Source organism: Octopus sinensis, linkage group LG10 (genome assembly GCF_006345805.1).
Source record: "Octopus sinensis linkage group LG10, ASM634580v1, whole genome shotgun sequence".
Taxonomy (NCBI): Eukaryota; Metazoa; Mollusca; class Cephalopoda; order Octopoda; family Octopodidae; genus Octopus; species Octopus sinensis.
In genome coordinates this window covers 52,413,559-52,430,992 of record NC_043006.1, presented here as the reverse complement: position 1 = coordinate 52,430,992, position 17,434 = coordinate 52,413,559, and the positions used below count along the sequence as shown (strand labels likewise).

At 36.1% G+C, this 17,434-nt stretch overlaps 2 protein-coding genes across 7 annotated transcripts in view; one reads left to right on the top strand and one right to left on the bottom strand.

Moving 5' to 3' along the window:
• Positions 1–17,434, bottom strand: part of LOC115216219 (kinesin-like protein KIF28P) — a 227,286-nt gene that overhangs the window by 27,974 nt on the left and 181,878 nt on the right. The window lies entirely within an intron of this gene.
• The window catches only part of LOC115216308 (protein jagged-1b-like), a 122,624-nt gene that overhangs the window by 19,992 nt on the left and 85,198 nt on the right, over positions 1–17,434 (top strand). The window contains exon 10 of one of the 5 annotated variants that reach the window (XM_029785419.2): positions 1,586–2,128. The exons of the other annotated variants lie outside the window; for them this stretch is intronic. Coding sequence (XP_029641279.2) covers positions 1,586–1,761 — 176 coding nt within the window. The 3' untranslated portion in view covers positions 1,762–2,128. Of the gene's footprint in view, positions 1–1,585; positions 2,129–17,434 lie in introns of those variants that run through there. 5 annotated transcript variants of the gene reach the window in all.

Below are 17,434 nucleotides of genomic sequence, written 5' to 3'. Positions count from 1 at the left end.
CACTGCCTAATGCTAAAAATTTGTTATTTACCTCGATTGGGTGATCTGCTAGCGCAAATCAGTCGTGTTGAATGGATTATACATAAAGCTATGGCTTTATAAGTTCGTTCAGAGTTGCCTCTCTAAGGTACATCTCGGTAACAGCAGTGTATTTGCCTTTTAGCAGTTGAAATATGTCACAAACATATGTCACAAACCTGTTTATGCCTTAACACTGCTTAGTGCTAACAATTTCATAATAAATCTGCTGATTAGATTAAAAGCTTCTTGCTGGGTGTAATCATTTTACCATAGGGTGGAGGGAGGGGGTAAATATGAAAGTAATATAAGATTCTGACCAACTTTTCTGATACTGAGAGCTAGTTTGTTTTGGTTAAAAAGGTTTCACTTTCAAAATACTGTTCCCAAAAATTGTAAAGTTAATAATTTTTCTTTAAAACACAAAAGTAGAAAAGAAAAATATATATTCATTTTGAAATTTTCCAAGTCAGTTCAGTGAATGTACAAATATATTTTAGTCACTGACTAAGATCACTTAACTTTTCCTCCTGCTTTATCTTCATCAGTCATTCTCAACCAGTCCATATGATCATTGAGGGTTCATATAAGATTCTGAGCAATAAATCGATTATATTTCTACAATGAACGGAATATTTTAACAATATTTTTTATACAATTCCTAATATTATGATTTTTTAAACATCAAATGTTTGCCAGGGTCCACCTAAAAAAAAACAGGAATCAAAGGTGTCAGTAGATGGAAAAGGTTTGAGAAACACTAATCTAAATGAATTGAGATGAGAGTTGACAAAGATGATTTTATTTGGTTTATTTTTGTGGTGGTGGTATTTATATTTATTTTAGTGTATAGAACTTACACACTCATTATGCATTACCTTCTGATTAATACACACTTGTAAGTGTGTATGTGTGTGCGCGTGTGTGTGTTTGTGTGTGTGTGTGTGTGTGTGTGTGTGTGTGTGTGTGTGTGTGTGTGTGTAAGATTCATCCATGTGTAATGAAGCTGAGTTGTTATGTAGAATTGTTTGTTTCAATTAAAGAGATAAAAAGGCACCAGTCTCTCTTACGAAATGATTTGGGTTTCCAAAAGCAGTTAAAGCAATTCATCATTATTGCTTTAACATCCCCTTTTCCATGCTTGCATAGGTCAGGCAGATAGATAAGACCTTGCATCTGTCAGATTTTCAACAGCTGAATACCTTTTTTGCTGCCAACCCGCACCTGTCTCCAAGTAAAAAAATATTTCTTGATAGCCAGACATGGTTTTACAGGATACTGGAAATGAATAACACTGCTTCTATGAAAGTGACACTCATGTGTAACAGTCATGCAGTAGCAAGACCAGGAGACACAATCATGCATGCACACACACACATATATACATATACATACATGTATGCACATATTCATACATGTATACATACACCCCTCATGTTGCCAGTCTCATCAAATAATTAAATGTGATCATCGATAAATGTTTACTCAATCATCAGTTACATATAATTAAAATTCATTTATTCGACACTTGTAATAAAAGTCAATTTTGTTCATATTTTTTCACTAGGCTTCAAATGTCCTGAAGCTTCAGGTCTTTTCCCTGATCCACAAAGCTGCAGACATTTTTATCATTGTGACTGGAATATTGCCTACAGAAAGGATTGCCCTGGAAACTTGCACTTCAACAGGGAAAAGCAAGTGTGTGATTGGCAATACAGAGCCAACTGCAATATTAGAAAATAAACAAGGAAACAGAATTTCTATTATTCCAAATAATTTCCCCTGTAGTATGAGAATATGAACAATCCATTCTACCATATGATAATGACGGTTTTAATTTGCACATATACTATTGAATATTGGTTTTCTGCAACGATTATTTTCTCTCTAAACATACATATATATGTTTCATCTTTAATGTATTAATATTCCTGTCTAATTCATATGCTTTATCCTGTGCTTCTTTGTCACAATTCTTCTGGAAGCGTTTGCAACCAAATTTATGCACTACATATCCAATAAATTAAACAACAGAACCCATTTCAGATTAGATGAATTAATATTGCTATGAAAATGAAATAAACAAATTACCAGGCTAATTTTAACAGTACGTCTTTGTGTTTCTTGATTTATTGTCTTTATTTCTCTTTACATATTTTCCCATCCTTTCCAATCAAGTTTTCTTTGTAGTTTCTTCAGACATGTCTCTGTCACATAAATATCAGAACCAGTGCTGAGATCACACGATGATATGCATTTTGAACACAGTTACTCTATATTTTTTCTGAATAAACTTTAATATACTATACAGACAGATTTAAATATATAAGCATGATTTTGCATCCACCACCATACAACAAAGAAGCTCCCACTGTTAGGCACTAAATCTTTCTCAAATTACTTTATTCAATACGTAAAAACGCTTACTGAACAATGCAGTCTAGTCTTAGATATGCATTGTCTTAACAAAGAAATTGTCAAGTGTAGCTGGAATGTTTTTAGTTATAGGTCTGCTAGATAAGGACTGACTTGAGGTTACATAACCACAACAGGACAATTTGCTTATGAGGAAGCTTTTGCTGTTCGTTGTGTTGTACGTTTTTTGTAAAGGTCAGTAGTTACCATGTTGATAACTGTCTATAAAATGTAAAAATCTGTTATCATTGTGTCGCAGCAGTTGATCAATTGCACATTATAAGATAGAATCATTAGTAGTGATACAATTTCTGTAAGAGACATTACCAGCTGGAAAACAAGCTTTTAAATGGATAACAACATGTTTCAGGAAAACTTTCCTAAAGCGGGTACCTTGGAGAATTTACCACTGTTGGCACCAGGATATAGACAGTCTGATTATTTTTTATGACAAAAATTCAAAAAGTGTAGTGATATTCTATTTCAAAAAGTGTAGTGAAATTAATTCAAATTAATGTTTTTCCAGCTTCCATTGATCACTCGGTCGATTGATTACTGGATTGATGAATGAATGGATGGAGAGAGGGGTACGTGATTGGGGAGAAGGATGGACACGTACATTCGTACATACATACAAATATGAATGGATGGATAAATACATACATGCATACATACATATATGTGTATGCATGCATTCATATAGAAAAGTTAAATAAACTACACACAACAACCAATAGTTTTCAAACTTAAATTTATTTCACTTCAAGAGAACATAAATTGGCATATTTGATGCATTTGAGAAAAATAATTTCAGTTGGATATCGTAAAAATAGTTCAATTTATATATCAACAACCTGAAAATTACCTGTTTTATTTTACTTCAAATAATTTCACGTGAACTTGAATTATTTACTGATTTATTATTTGCTTTTCACTGATGAGGAATAGACATTTTAGAACTGGACTTTGTACATACACAGGTTAAAGATTGGTTGTTCTTTCAAGATCATTATCTAGAAAAGAATTTAGATTTTTAAAGTTCTTATAAAATAAATCTAATTTGTTTAGTTCTTTGCATTCAGAATACTGTGTCAAATGTAATGTTTATTCATATTACTTAGAATTAATCACGTATTGTATTGAAGCTTAAAGGTGTAAATGATATGATTATTTATTTTTAAACGGACATTGTAGGATAAGTATAAAAGACCAAATTTGGCCACTTTCAATATAAAAGAGGTAGAATATTATGGATGATGTAAATGCTAAAGGGTTGATTTTCTTACCATTAGAAGAAAAAAGAGTGAACATATTGCTGTATGTAAATAGTATGAACAATTTCTCTTACTAATGTGTACAAATTATCTAAATTTATACGAATTTATAGCAAAGCTAATATTTTCCTAGTCATGCTAAATCTGTAATACATTAAAAGGGAGCTTGAATCTTGCTTGCATTCTTGCTTGCTATGTTTCCCTGCAAAACTGAAATGTGAATATGAACGGAGTAAAACAAGCCTCAACTGGAATGTGAATATGAACGGAATAAAACAAGTTTCACGTAAACCGGACAACTGGTTGTTGAGATATTACTGGTTTTCGGTGTAAAACGGTGCATAATGAGAAATACTCCGAAAATAGCTTAACTCTGAAACGGAAGAAACTCTAACCTTTCGAATAGACACAGTGACTTGACAACGAATTATTTTTTACAGTAAATGTTTCTATTTTCGCTTTTGTTCAATATATTTTAATCATTTAGAAATATTTTTAAGTGAATGTGATTTCAAAAATGTAACGTATTTGAACGGTAAGTATTTATATTTTAGCTTTCTTGAAACAGACAGTATTTTAATGATTTTTAAAATTTTCAAGTAAATACCATTTCAAAAACGTTTTGGCATATTTAAAAAAGATTTGAAAGTGGAAATGGCTTTAAAAATACGGTAAATATTTCGTAAAAGACCTGTTCGTAACCTCGGTGTGAAATAATTTTTTCCATAGGTTATTTTTGGGTGCATTCAACGTATCTCACCTCCAAAGATTTGGCTGCTATTTCTAGCAAGCCCTGCTAACACGTAAAGGACCCGAAATACCAGTTACGTGGTAGAAGGGCATGCAAGAAATAACAGCCAAATCTTTTTTTTTCTGAGGAACATACATACGTGTTAACTACATCCTAAAAATATTGGAAACTGGCTCCCTCCTCAGTGGAAACTTTATAAAAATTAAAAATTAGAAGGGACATACACACATACACACATACGTACATACATAAGAATAAGAGTGACAAAAAGAGGGAGTGTGTATGTGTGTGAGAGAGAGAGAGAGAGAGAGTGTGTGTGTGTGTGTGTGAGAGAGAGAGAGAGAGAGAGAGAGAGAGTGTGTGTGTGTGTGTGTGTGTGTGTGTGTGTGTGTGTGTGTGTGTGTGTGTGTGTGTGTGTGTGTGTGTGTGTTTGTGTATTCGCTGAGAGCAAGAAAAACAGTGACTGAACGCAGCTGCTATCTTCTTCTTCCAATCAGGACTCACGACATTAGCCACAAAAAATAATCTCTAATTCGAGCCTACTCTAAACTACTAAGAATGCATGTGGCAACTTGAAGATCCACCTACCACACACGATAGACTGGCGGTTGCACTGGCGCGAAAGCTACGTTGTTATTCTCATTCCGTAAACGGTGGCTTTTAACAGGTGGAGAGCTGAACCATCCTGGGGTACAGAGGATTCGCAATCTAGACTAGGGACTGAAAGTTTACCACACCATAGTGGGTTACACCATGGTTCCTCTGATTTGTGGCAGAAGTAGGGAGAAAGAGTGAAAGAAAGTGTTAGTAAAAGAGTACAGCGGGCTCATCCACTTCCCAATGGAACCTCGTGGAGCATAGTTGATTTTGCCCAATACACACTCACAATACCCGATCTGGGAATCGAAACCGCATTCTTACGACCGCGAGTCCGCTGGCCTAACTACTGGGTCATTGCGCCTCCACCGCAGCTGCTGTTTCACTTGATTTGTGAAATTGCACGCTCTTCATTTAGAACAAACAGTCGATTACAAGAGTTCTCAAACGGTAAGAAAATCATCATTCAGTTACTTTCTGAAAGGATTCAGGGGAAACAATTGAAGTGGACAGGGTCTGAGTCATTTATTTTAATTGTGTATAGGGAAAGAGATCGAGTTTAAAAAAACATAGGTAGATAGATGGATAGACAGAGAGAGAAAGAAAGAGAGAGAGAGAGGGAGGAGTGAGTGAGAGAGAGATAGGCAAACTGACACAGATAAGTTGATAGATAGATAGATAGATAGATAGATAGATAGATAGATAGATAGATAGATAGATAGATAGATAGATAGATAGATAGATAGATAGATAGATTTTCTTATTACGCAGAGAGTAGTTTATTAAGGTTTAACAAGGGAAAACGAATATTTATTCGAAAGTTTTCCTCAAAGAAATTTAAAGAACGGTGATTGAAAATTTTCTTTCCATTCCGTAATAAATTTCTTTGATAAGACACTTATTTGGTGATTTTAAAAGTTTTATCGTTATGTTTGTGTACATTCATACACACACACACACACAGCACACGCACACATACATACATACATACATACATACATACATACATACATACATACATACATACATGATGATGGCCGTCCACTCGTGACCGAGGAAGACCATTGCCGACCTTCAGGAACATTGTGCGCTCTAGGACTAACTTATATTTTGCATTTGCGGCTCCGTTGGTGGCTAATGAGCCCTACTCTTGACAAGCATACACGACTGCAAACATTGCAGACCAAGCTTTCCCCATTCACTATACGAGCTGTGCGCTTTCGCGCAGCTCGCTTAAGTTCTTCATGCTGGATACGTGCTCTCTCAAAAGTGTCGGTCCCCTCCTTAACCTGCTTCCTCCATCTGTGGCGATGACAGGCATTGTTCTCCCAGTCAGTGTCCTGCATATCAAAGGCCTTTAACGAGGACTTGACACAGTCCTTAAATCGCAGCCTTGGTTTCTGCCGGAGTCTCCTTCCATTCACAAGTTCTCCATAGAGCATCTGCTTAGGAATCCTTCTATCCTCCATTCTAATAAGGTGTCCAGTCCAACGCAACCGTTGCTTGTGTACCATCGCCTCAATACTCAAGATATCAGCTGTCCTCAGGATCTGTGTGTCTAGAATTTCTGACAGAGTCCACGTCTCACATGAGTAGAGAAGCGATGTCAGTACACAAGCACGGTACACAGCAACTTTTGTTCTCCTTGCGATGCCATGTTGGGACCAGACACGAGACTGAAGAGACCGGAAGGAATTAGTTGCTCTCTGCAACCTGAAAGATATTTCCTCATCCAGGGAGCAAGAACGGCTGAGTGTGCTGCCCAGGTAGACAAACTTGTCTACTACCTTCAGAATCGTTCCTTCAACCAAGATAGCTGGTTCTATATATGGATTTCCTGGTGCAGGCTGGAACATTACAACAGACTTGTCCAGGCTAATGCTGAGTCCAAATGCCCTGCAAGAAGAGGAAATGCAATTCATGAGTATTTGCATGTCATCCACTGTATGAGTGACTAAGTCACAGTCATCTGCATAAAGGAGGTCACGAATAATAGACTGGGAAACCTTTGAATTGGCAGCAAATCGGTGAAGATTAAAGAGGCGGCCAGAAGATCGATATCTGACATATATTCCCAGAGAGCTAACCCTAGCAAAAGCATGAGTAAAAGTAGCAGCAAAGTACAAAGAAAAGAGAGTTGGGGCAAGGATGTCACCCTGCTTAACACCATTCTCTACAGGAATGGGTCCTGCCATGGCATCACCAACATTGACCCAAGCCTCCATCCCATCATGAAATGATTTAATTATTGATACAAAGTGATCCGGACATCCAAGTTTGCCAAGTATTTTCCATAGAAAGACCCTATTTACAGTATCAAAGGCCTTAGTTAAATCAATGAATACCTGGACAAGATACATATTCTGCTCATAGAACATCTGCATCTGTCTTGCTGTGAAAATCATATCCATTGTCCCTCTACCTGATCGGAAGCCACATTGAGATTCAGATAGGGCATCATTTACGAGACACCCATTCAGACGGGTAAGAAGAATATTTGCCAGAACCTTGCCGGCAGCTGATAGTAGAGCAATACCTCTGTAGTTACCACACATTGTTCTGGCTCCTTTTCCTTTATACAGAGGAAGAATAATTGCATCCTTCCAGTCCTTAGGGATTGCACCATCCCTCCAGACTGCACTAATAAATTCATGAAGGGACTGTGTGATACAATTACCACCAAATCGCAAGACCTCAGTACAAATTCCATCCTTTCCAGGTGCCCTACCAAGATTCAATTTACTTATTGATGTCATTACTTCATGTATTGATGGCGAGGAGTCTAAGGAGTCAATGATAGGTCTTTGTTTCATAGTATCAATCACTGTTTCATCCACAACTGACTCATGGTTTAGGAGTTCAGAGAAGTGTTCGATCCAGCGACCTGTGATTTCTGTTTATTTAGTAAACATAGTGGAAGACTCCTTGGAAAGCAAAGGAGCTGATGTGGAGCTCTTAGGTCCATAAGCTCGCTTCATAAGATGGTAAAGCCTCTTGCTGTCATTTGCATCAGCAGCAGCCTAAACATCACGAGCAAGATCCTCCCACCAAGTGTTCTGCATCTTCCTGAGAGATCGCTGCAGTAGTGATTTTACACTGTTATAGTGGACAAGAGCTAGACTTCGCTGCACAGTAGACAGTTCTCTGTGCAGCAACAAACACACTGTGGGCATGACGCTTCACCACTAATAGTCGTTGAATTTCAGCATCATTCTCATCAAACCAGTCTCTGTGTCTGGCAGTAACATACCCCAGTGTTTCGGCTGCAACCTGGTCTCGAAAATCTTCCCATCCTGCAGCAGTTTCAATGCTGGACAAGCGAGTCTGAAGCTCTTTCCTAACCACAACGTCATATACCTTGTGGACATTTAGACGGCGAGGAATGCTGACTGGTCCTCTTCTCTCTTTCGCCCTAATCACCATTCGGAACTTTGCTCGCACCAGACTGTGGTCTGTCCAGCATTCTGATCCATGCAAGGACTTGACATTACAAATGTCATAAATGTCGCGCTTGCGGATGATGACGTAATCCAGCAAGTGCCAAACTTTGGACCTTGGATGCATCCATGTTGTTGTGTGATCACCTTTGTGCACAAAATGAATACTTTCAATGTAAAGTCCATGTTCTTCGCAAAGCTCCAGTAGCATGAGACCATTGCTATTCATTTTCCCTACTCTAAAACGTCCTAGAGAGTTCCATGTTTGCCAGTCTGTTCCTACTCTGGCATTAAAATCCCCCAGTAGAATAACTTTATCAGAATTGGGGATTTTTCTAAGTATGGCTCTCAGCTGGGTACAAAAGATTATTTTATCTTCATCACAGCTAGTCAAAGTAGGTGCATAGGCACTTATTAGAGTAGCAAACCGCTTACCTTTCAAGTGCAACCGTAGGGTCATTATACGTTCATTTATAGGAACAGGGAGCTCTTCCAACTTCTTCAGGATATCAGATCGGACTGCAAAACCAACACCAGCCTCTCGGCGCTCCTACTTCTGCCTTCCTTTCCAAAAATAGGTGTATCCGCCTCCTACTTCCTCAAGCTGACCATCACCTTCTATACGAGTATCTGAGAGTGCAGCTATATCAATTTTATAACGGTTCAGCTCACGAGCAACAAGTGCAGTGCGTCTTTCAGGCCTGCAATCACTCTTGTTGTCCAACAGAGTACGCACATTCCAACATGAAATGTTTAAGTTCCGTCCAGATTTTATAGATAAAAGATTCTTTGTTTTTCGAGCGCAGGGTGGACATCCGTCAGTCGCGCTAAACTGACCAGATATGGAAAGACTGGCAATTTTTGGTTCACCTTTTCTAGAACCTCCCCGGTCTCCAGGTGAGCAGTGCCCTCTCCAAATGGAGCTGCTCAGACACCCATGCAGCAACCGAATCCTACCGCTGTCTTGGGCGACAAGGAGACGACTTTATATCTAGCATGGGTCGCTGACTACATGCTTCCAACCCGTCAGGTCTGCATGCTTCACCACCTTCCCATCGCCGCAGGACTTCCGAATAAAAAAAATTAAAAATATATATATATATATACTAAAAATGAAGAAAATATATACTAAAAATAAGATAGATATATAAAAAAAAAGGTCGTCAATGCCTGTGCAGAGTTTAAGGTCCAATAAGGCTTGCACAACACCTCATAGACCCTCTCCACTCTATTGACATTATCCAGAGACAAGCCGGAGCAAGATGTCTGGTGCCAATATTAGTCGCAGGCTCAGGGATGTGGGAGCGCCGTGATCTCTAGCACAAACCAAAGATCCCCAAAATGTTCAATGCCATTCCCTGCATATCTGGTTTTATATCAGGTAAGCGGTTTGCTACTCTAATAAGTGCCTATGCACCTACTCTCAGAGACGTGCTTTAACAAAAGCTGAGGGGCGCCTCACTCCCAGTGGTCTTTCAGCACGCCGGACACCACCCCGGAATTTCTATGTACCCGTGCTAACATTTATTGGATGGCCGTTGACTCTCAAGAGGTCCTCCGCCCTTTGACGGGTTTTGTTTTTCATCCCGCAGGGTGTCCAACAAACACCCTCCTCACCAAGCAAGGTTAGTGGGGTTGCCGGTTTAGTCGCCGACGACCCGACCATGCAACAGGTTGTACTGGGTTACATGTTACCAGTAGCACTCGAAGGTGACCTGACAGCAACATACATACATACATACATATATACATACACATGCTTTACTTGTTTCGGTCATTTGCCTTCCGGATATTTGTTTCAAATCACTGCCTTGAAGGGTTTTCGTTGAACAATCGACCCCCATGGCTTATTTCTTTTAAGGACTAGTACTTTTTCATTCGGTTCTTCTGCCGAACCGCTAAGTTACGTTGACGTAAAAACTCCAAAACTTGTTGCCAAGTGTAGTGAGGTCCAAAGAAGAATATGGAGACACACACTCTCACACACACACACACTCGTACATACATATATACATACGACGGGATTCTTTTAATTACGTAAACACACCAACACCGCTTGTCAGGCAGTGGTGGGTAACAAATACAGAACAAAGACACACACACATAGTTGTACATATATATATATATATACATAAATTAGAGAAAAAACCATTATTATGCAATTCAAACGATGATAGACATAAAACAAATCATAAATAATAAATAAAATATATATTTTTAAAACATATAACTAGATCATAAAAGTATAAAAATGAATAATCAATATATAATAAGTAAAAAAATACATACATTTCATCGCTATAATTAAATTCGAAATAAAATTTAATTTAAATTTAATTAAAAATCAATTCAATTTAAAATTATAGTCACTCTTCAGGTTAACAATAATAGTTAAATATATAAGCAAATAGAGTTAAACAATATTTATTAAATAAAATATAATAATGATTTTTCTTATAGAATTGATGAGAATAATCGGAGTAATAATAACTTAAACGCTATCTATATAGGGTCTACTTCTTCTAAAATTAAATTAAGAGTAGCTCAGCATATGCATTCCTTTAAGAATAGAAATCTTATAAACACTACTGGGCTTAGTAAATATATATAGGAACTAAAATCCTAACGAATTAAGTATAATTTAAAGTGGGAGATAGTTTGCAATGCGAAATCATATAGTATAGGTAGTAATTCCTGTTTATTATGTTCTAGTGAATTTAAAGAAATAAAATTTAATAATCATAATAAGTTAGGTAATTCATTGGACGTGCTTAAAATTAAATGTAGACACAAATTACTTTACTTATATAATAAATTTTTAGATAAATAGCGACTATATTTAAACCCTATTTTTGTTTCTAATTTGTAGTTATAATTTGTACTAGAATTAATTCAATAATTTAGCATGTGATTATATATTGTATATTACATGATTGAATGTCTAAATTAAATATTTATAATTAAATTAATTAATTTATTTATTTATTATAGGAGAGCAGTGGTTGTAGTTTTGTAGGGTGTTTTGAATATAAGTCAATAAGTGTTAGTAAAGGTTTTTTTTACATGGAGTTAGATTATATTTTGATGTTTATTTAATTACTAAATATATAATTCATTTAATGAATATAGACTAAATGATAATTATTTCATTATGTTGTTGTTGTTGTTGATATTGTTATTATTATTATACTTATCATATGTGTACTAACATTAATAGTATTAAGTATTTTGTGGGGAAAATAGTAGTTTTAGTAATTGATTGATTGATTGATTGATTCTAGTTTCAGCTCATGAGCTGTGGCCATGCTGGGGCACCGCCATTTGGTGTTGCTACTTGGTTTTACTTCACGAAAGCTTTTTAGCAACTGCCATTTGGTGCATGAGAGAGTTCGATGCAGCTGCCCTCATCTGCACCTCCTGCCGTGAAGTTGGTTCATCTGGGACACCTGACAGGAAGAGATCCAGTTCCATTTTAAAGACATCTGCATCCACCCCATGCAGGTCTCTCAGGTTCTTTGGGAGGATATTGAAGAGCTGTGGGCCACGGAAGCCCAGGCTATCACAGTATCTTGTCCTACATCTTGATGGCAAATTTGGAGTCCTAAGCACCACGCAGTGGCGCCCAGTTCTGGCATTTGTGTAACTCTCGATGCCAAAGTTTGGGACACGTCCCTCCAGGATCTTCCAGATGTATATTATGGCATATCTTTCCCGCCTACGCTCCAAGGAATATAGTTTTAATCTCTTGAGTCTTTCCCAGTAGCTTACATTCTGCATAGAGGCTATCTTCTTCGTGTAGCTACGCTGGATCGCCTCGAGCTCTGTGATCAACTTGACACTGGATGGTGACCATAACTGAGAGCAATAGTCAAAGTGGCTTAGGACAAGTGTCCTCCAGAGGACCATCATGGTTTCTTGTTCTCTTGTTCTAAAGGTTCTGAGAATCCATCCGGCCAGTCGTCTACATTTCATTGCCAATTTAGCAACATGAACACGAAAGGTTGCGTCATCGCTCATGTAAATACCCAGGTCACGCACTGATTGTGCCTCTGGGATTGCTATTCCTCCGGGTCCAGTGTATTCATTGGGTATTGTATTTAGTTTTGCATGCTGATAGTATAAAGCTTGAAACTTTTCAGCATTGAACTGCATGCTATTCTTTTCAGCCCACTTATATATTTCGTCCAGCTTACATTGCAGGTGCTTAGTGTCTTCAGGGTTCTGTATTGCCTGTGAAACTTTTGTATCATCTGCATAACTTGTGATCGTGGCTCTCTGCGTGTCTGAGGGCATGTCTGAGGGCTATTATGAACAGTAGTGGTCCCAAAACAGTGTCCTGCGGAACACCGCTCACTATTTGTGTGTTAATGGAAGTGCTACCACCTGACTTCTATTCTTCAGAAAGTCGTGAAGCCATTCTCCCAATTTTCCAACTATGCCAAGATCACGCAGTTTGTGACATATCATTCCATGACCGACTTTATCAAAGGCCTTTGCAAAGTCGAGATATATGACTTCCACATTTGAGTGGTTGAGCAGTTGTTTCAGCACCCAGTCATAGTGTTGTAGGAGCTGAGTTAAACAGCTTCTTCCTGGTCGGAAACCATGTTGGGTGTCAGGCAGCAAGTCATTTTCTTCAAGGAAGGTGATTAGTTTCCTTCTGACTATTCGTTCCATGACCTTGCTGATGTGTGAGGTGAGAGAGATAGGTCTGTAGTTCTTGGCCTCTGCTCTGCTACCACCTTTATGAATAGGGCATATTTTACCTTCCTTCAGTTTTTTTGGAAGTTTGCCAGCTGCTAGGAAGCTCTGAAAGAGGATCTGCAGTGGTCTTGCTAGGACTCTCTTACATACTTTTAGGAGGATTGCCGGGAATCCATCGGGGCCAATAGCTGATTCTGTTTTCATTTCATCTATGGCCTTTATTACATCGTCTTCCTTTATATCGATGTAATTTATCGTCGCCGCCTCTGATTTTATATCTGCAGTGGTAAAGAAGTCAGTTGGATTGGTGATTTGGAAATGCCCGAGGGGTGGAGTGAAAACACTCTTGAATTGCTCATTCAGTATTTCACTTACCCTCATTGGTTTTCCTGTGAGTGTGCCATCCTCTTCAAGGAGTGGCCCTATCCTACAGTGCACCGTAGCTGTTTCTTTGGCATACCTGTAGAAAGCTCTGGGGTTAGATTTTATGTTGTCTATAGCCCAGGCTTCTTTGTCTGCTCTTTCCTTTTCATGGGAGATTTGCAGACATTTTTCAATTTCCAACAGTTTTATTTTCAGGCGGGACTTTTCACTGCTTTCAATCTGTTTGTTTAGGCGATTTGAAATTTTTGTACGCCGTCTCATTAAGATTTTCCTCTCTCTGGGGATTTTGTTCTTGTGTACAGTGGCCTTTCTCTCTGGGACACATTTGTAGCATATGGCTTGCGTTACAGACATGAATTGTTGAAGTTTCACGTCGATGTCTGGCGAGGAGAGACATTTAGGCCAGTTTTGTTTGAGGATCTCTTTCTCAATTTGTTTCCAGTTTGCCTTATGGTAGTTCAAGCTGGAAAGATTCTGAGGGTTTCTTGTAGGCTGCATGTCCGTGCTCTCTTTTGGCCCGTACATGGTCAGCTCTACCATGTGGTGATCCGAGAGTAGTGTCGGTGTCACTTTCACATTATGGATGAGATCCATATTATTTGTGAAGCAGAGATCCAGTGTGTTACCTGCCCTGGTTGGTTGGAGTATTACTTGCTCCATGTACAGGGTGTTGATGAGGTTCAGGAGGGACCTCGCCTGTCCTCGTTCACATCTTGTCATTCCTGGGAGAGAAAGGCCCTCGGGCCATCTGACATTGGGTAGATTGAAGTCTCCCATAAGAAGTACACTTATGTGTTGTTCTAATGTGATTAGAACTTCTATTTTTATAAGGCAGTCTTCAAACTTGCCCACATGGCTTGGGGCATCTGGAGGGCGATATGTAGCACACACAACTACATCAAGTTGCCTTATATGTACAATTAGTGTGTCACACACCGAGTTTGAGTATGACAAGAGGACCTGGGGTGTGAGGTCCTCACGGATGCACATAGCTACTCCTCCATGACTCCTTTCTTTTCTGTCGGTCCGTAGTACAACATACTGTGGTATGTGTAACTCCGCATCTGCTATGTCCGGTTTCAGGTGCGTTTCTGTAAGTGCTATGCATAAGGCTTGATTGCATGCAACAAAGTCTCTCAAGAACGGGATCTTTGTCCTGTTACTGAGTGTTTGCAGCCCTCTGATGTTCAGTAGGAGCATCGAGGTGAGGTGTATGTTAATTAATTTTGAATATGTAGTGAATATTTTACCTTTATGTGCTATTTATTTACAATAATATGTACCTTATTTAGTCAATTAATGAGCGAAGTATTTGATCTAAATATAAATTACTTTACTTATATAATAAGTTTAATTTATTAGTTAGGATTTGTTTTGAATGTTAATTTGATATAGAATATATATTTGTTATAAATGACAGTCTAGTTTATGGTTTGTAATATTTTTTTTATATATATTAGTCAACATGACTTTGTATTATATATTTCGAATTAGATTTATTTAGATGTTTATTTAATTAATTAATATAATTTATTAATGAATATTAATTACATTATATTTTTTTAATTAACTTAAATTTATTAAAATTATTAATTCTGATTGAATTTAGTACTGAGTTTATATAGAATGGGTCTAAAAGTTGTTTTGTTCGAATAAAGGTTGGGCTCCAGCGGAACCATATTTATATATATGAAACAAAGAAATTTGTATAAGAGTATTAGAGAATATACAGTAAATTGTAGTTATATAAATTAATTTTACTATATGGTGATTTGAGTATATTTTATCGTAGTTAATTCTAAATTTTAGTTTTCTAGTGAATGATATTCTAGTGTATAGTAATTTTATTCTCTCTGAGAGATTTTATTCTCATTTTCTGTTAAAGCTAAAATATATTTGTAGTTTCCATTGATAAAATGTATATTTCCATCTGTTTGTTCTATTTTTTAAGCAACGTAATTCACGAGTAATTTATAAACGCTAAATAAGACGTTTTTCGCTTTGAAAATTTTTTAGTTAATAATACGCCTTTTCGAGATATAAGTAGACTTTTTTTATTTAAGAAATATTATTGTACTCTATATAAGTATTGATTGTTAAATATGAATTTATAATTTTTTATTCGTTAATGATAATTTAGATAAGTACTTTTATTTAATTATTATTATTTTATAAATATTATATCTGAACGTAAATTTTAAAATACTAGTTAATCACTTTGGGATCTAGATCATAAAAAATGTTTTAATTTAACTAAAAGTTTCGTATTATAATTTCTAGTCTTATCATATTTCTAGTCTTGTTATATTTCTAGTACTATTACATTTAATAATAATAGGAATAATAAGTATTTTATAAAGATAAGTTATACGTTTTTACTTTGGAATTTTTCAGTTCTTATTTTTTACTTCATAAATATTTTCGGAAGATATCTATAATATATATGTAGGTAATAATGGACTAATTCATTTATTGTTTATATGTTTATTGATAGAAAAAATATAGATCTTTAATTACTATATTTGTTGATTATAATTTAGATATTTTTATATATTTATTATTTTATAATTATTATATGCTAACTAAAATCTAAAAGTGATTTTTTGTAAAACAGTTTGGTAATTAAATATAGTATCACTAGGTTAAATATATTCTATGGTTTATTTTTTCATTAAGCTAAATTATATCCTCACAGATAAATACATTTTTCTATCTATTTACTCTATTTTTTACCTTAAATATTTAACCTAATAAATGTATTTTAGGAAACTGATCCTACTGCTTTAAGTTTCAAACTTAGTTAATGGAGTTTCATCTATAAGAAAAATCATTATCTTATTTTATTTTATAAATATTGTTTAACTCTATTTGCTTATTTACTTAACTATTATTGTTAACCTGAAGAGTGACTATAATTTTAAATTGAATTGATTTTCGATTATATCTAAATTTAATTGTAATTCGAATTTAATTATAGCCATGAAACGTTCGGAGTTTTTTTACTTGTTATATATTGATTATTCATTTTTATATTTTTGCGATCTAGTTATGTTTAAAAAATTTTTTTTATTTATCATTTGGTTTATGTCTGTCATTGTTTGAATTGTATAATAATGGTATTTTTCTCGAATTTATATATTATACATTTACGAGCAAAACGCCCCCCGTCCATTGGACGGTGCTGAGTTGTCAAACATTAAAACCAAATTTTCTCAAAACAACTTGTCCGACCGTCCCATAGGCCTCCCCTTTGAGAAACCTAAATTTGAAACACCAGCAAAAGAAGAAATAAAGATGGACTTTTTTCTACTCCAAAGAAAAACTATTTTATTCACACAAATATGCAACCGAAGAGTTTAAAGTACCAGTAATGATTAGGCTGTTGACTAGGAGAACACAAACATGGTTTAAACAGTAAGCTTGACAGGAAAGAAACGTGACTTTAAGCAGTACAAAAACAACAAAAAATTGATGGTGCAACCTTTGAAACAATAAAGCAATTATAATTAAAAATGCAAAAGTATCGCATTTTCTTCCAAAAACAAACTGGTCAATTGTAGATTAGTTGTGTACGTTTAGAAAATGCAAATATTGCACGATTAAGAAGCAAGCAAATAGTCTTTTATTTCTAAAATTGAAGTATTTTGACTCCATTCACCTTGAAATAAAGCTCAAACAATCTTGATTAAATACAATAATGGTTTTCTTTCACTAAAAAACACACTTTTTTTGTTTTAAAGCTATAAGACAACAAAAATCATTTATTAGCAACAAAATAGTATTTTCTTTCTTGAATAAAAAGCAATCCGGGTTTACTTTTCATTAAAAAATAAAGCATGCCTTTATTTCAATAA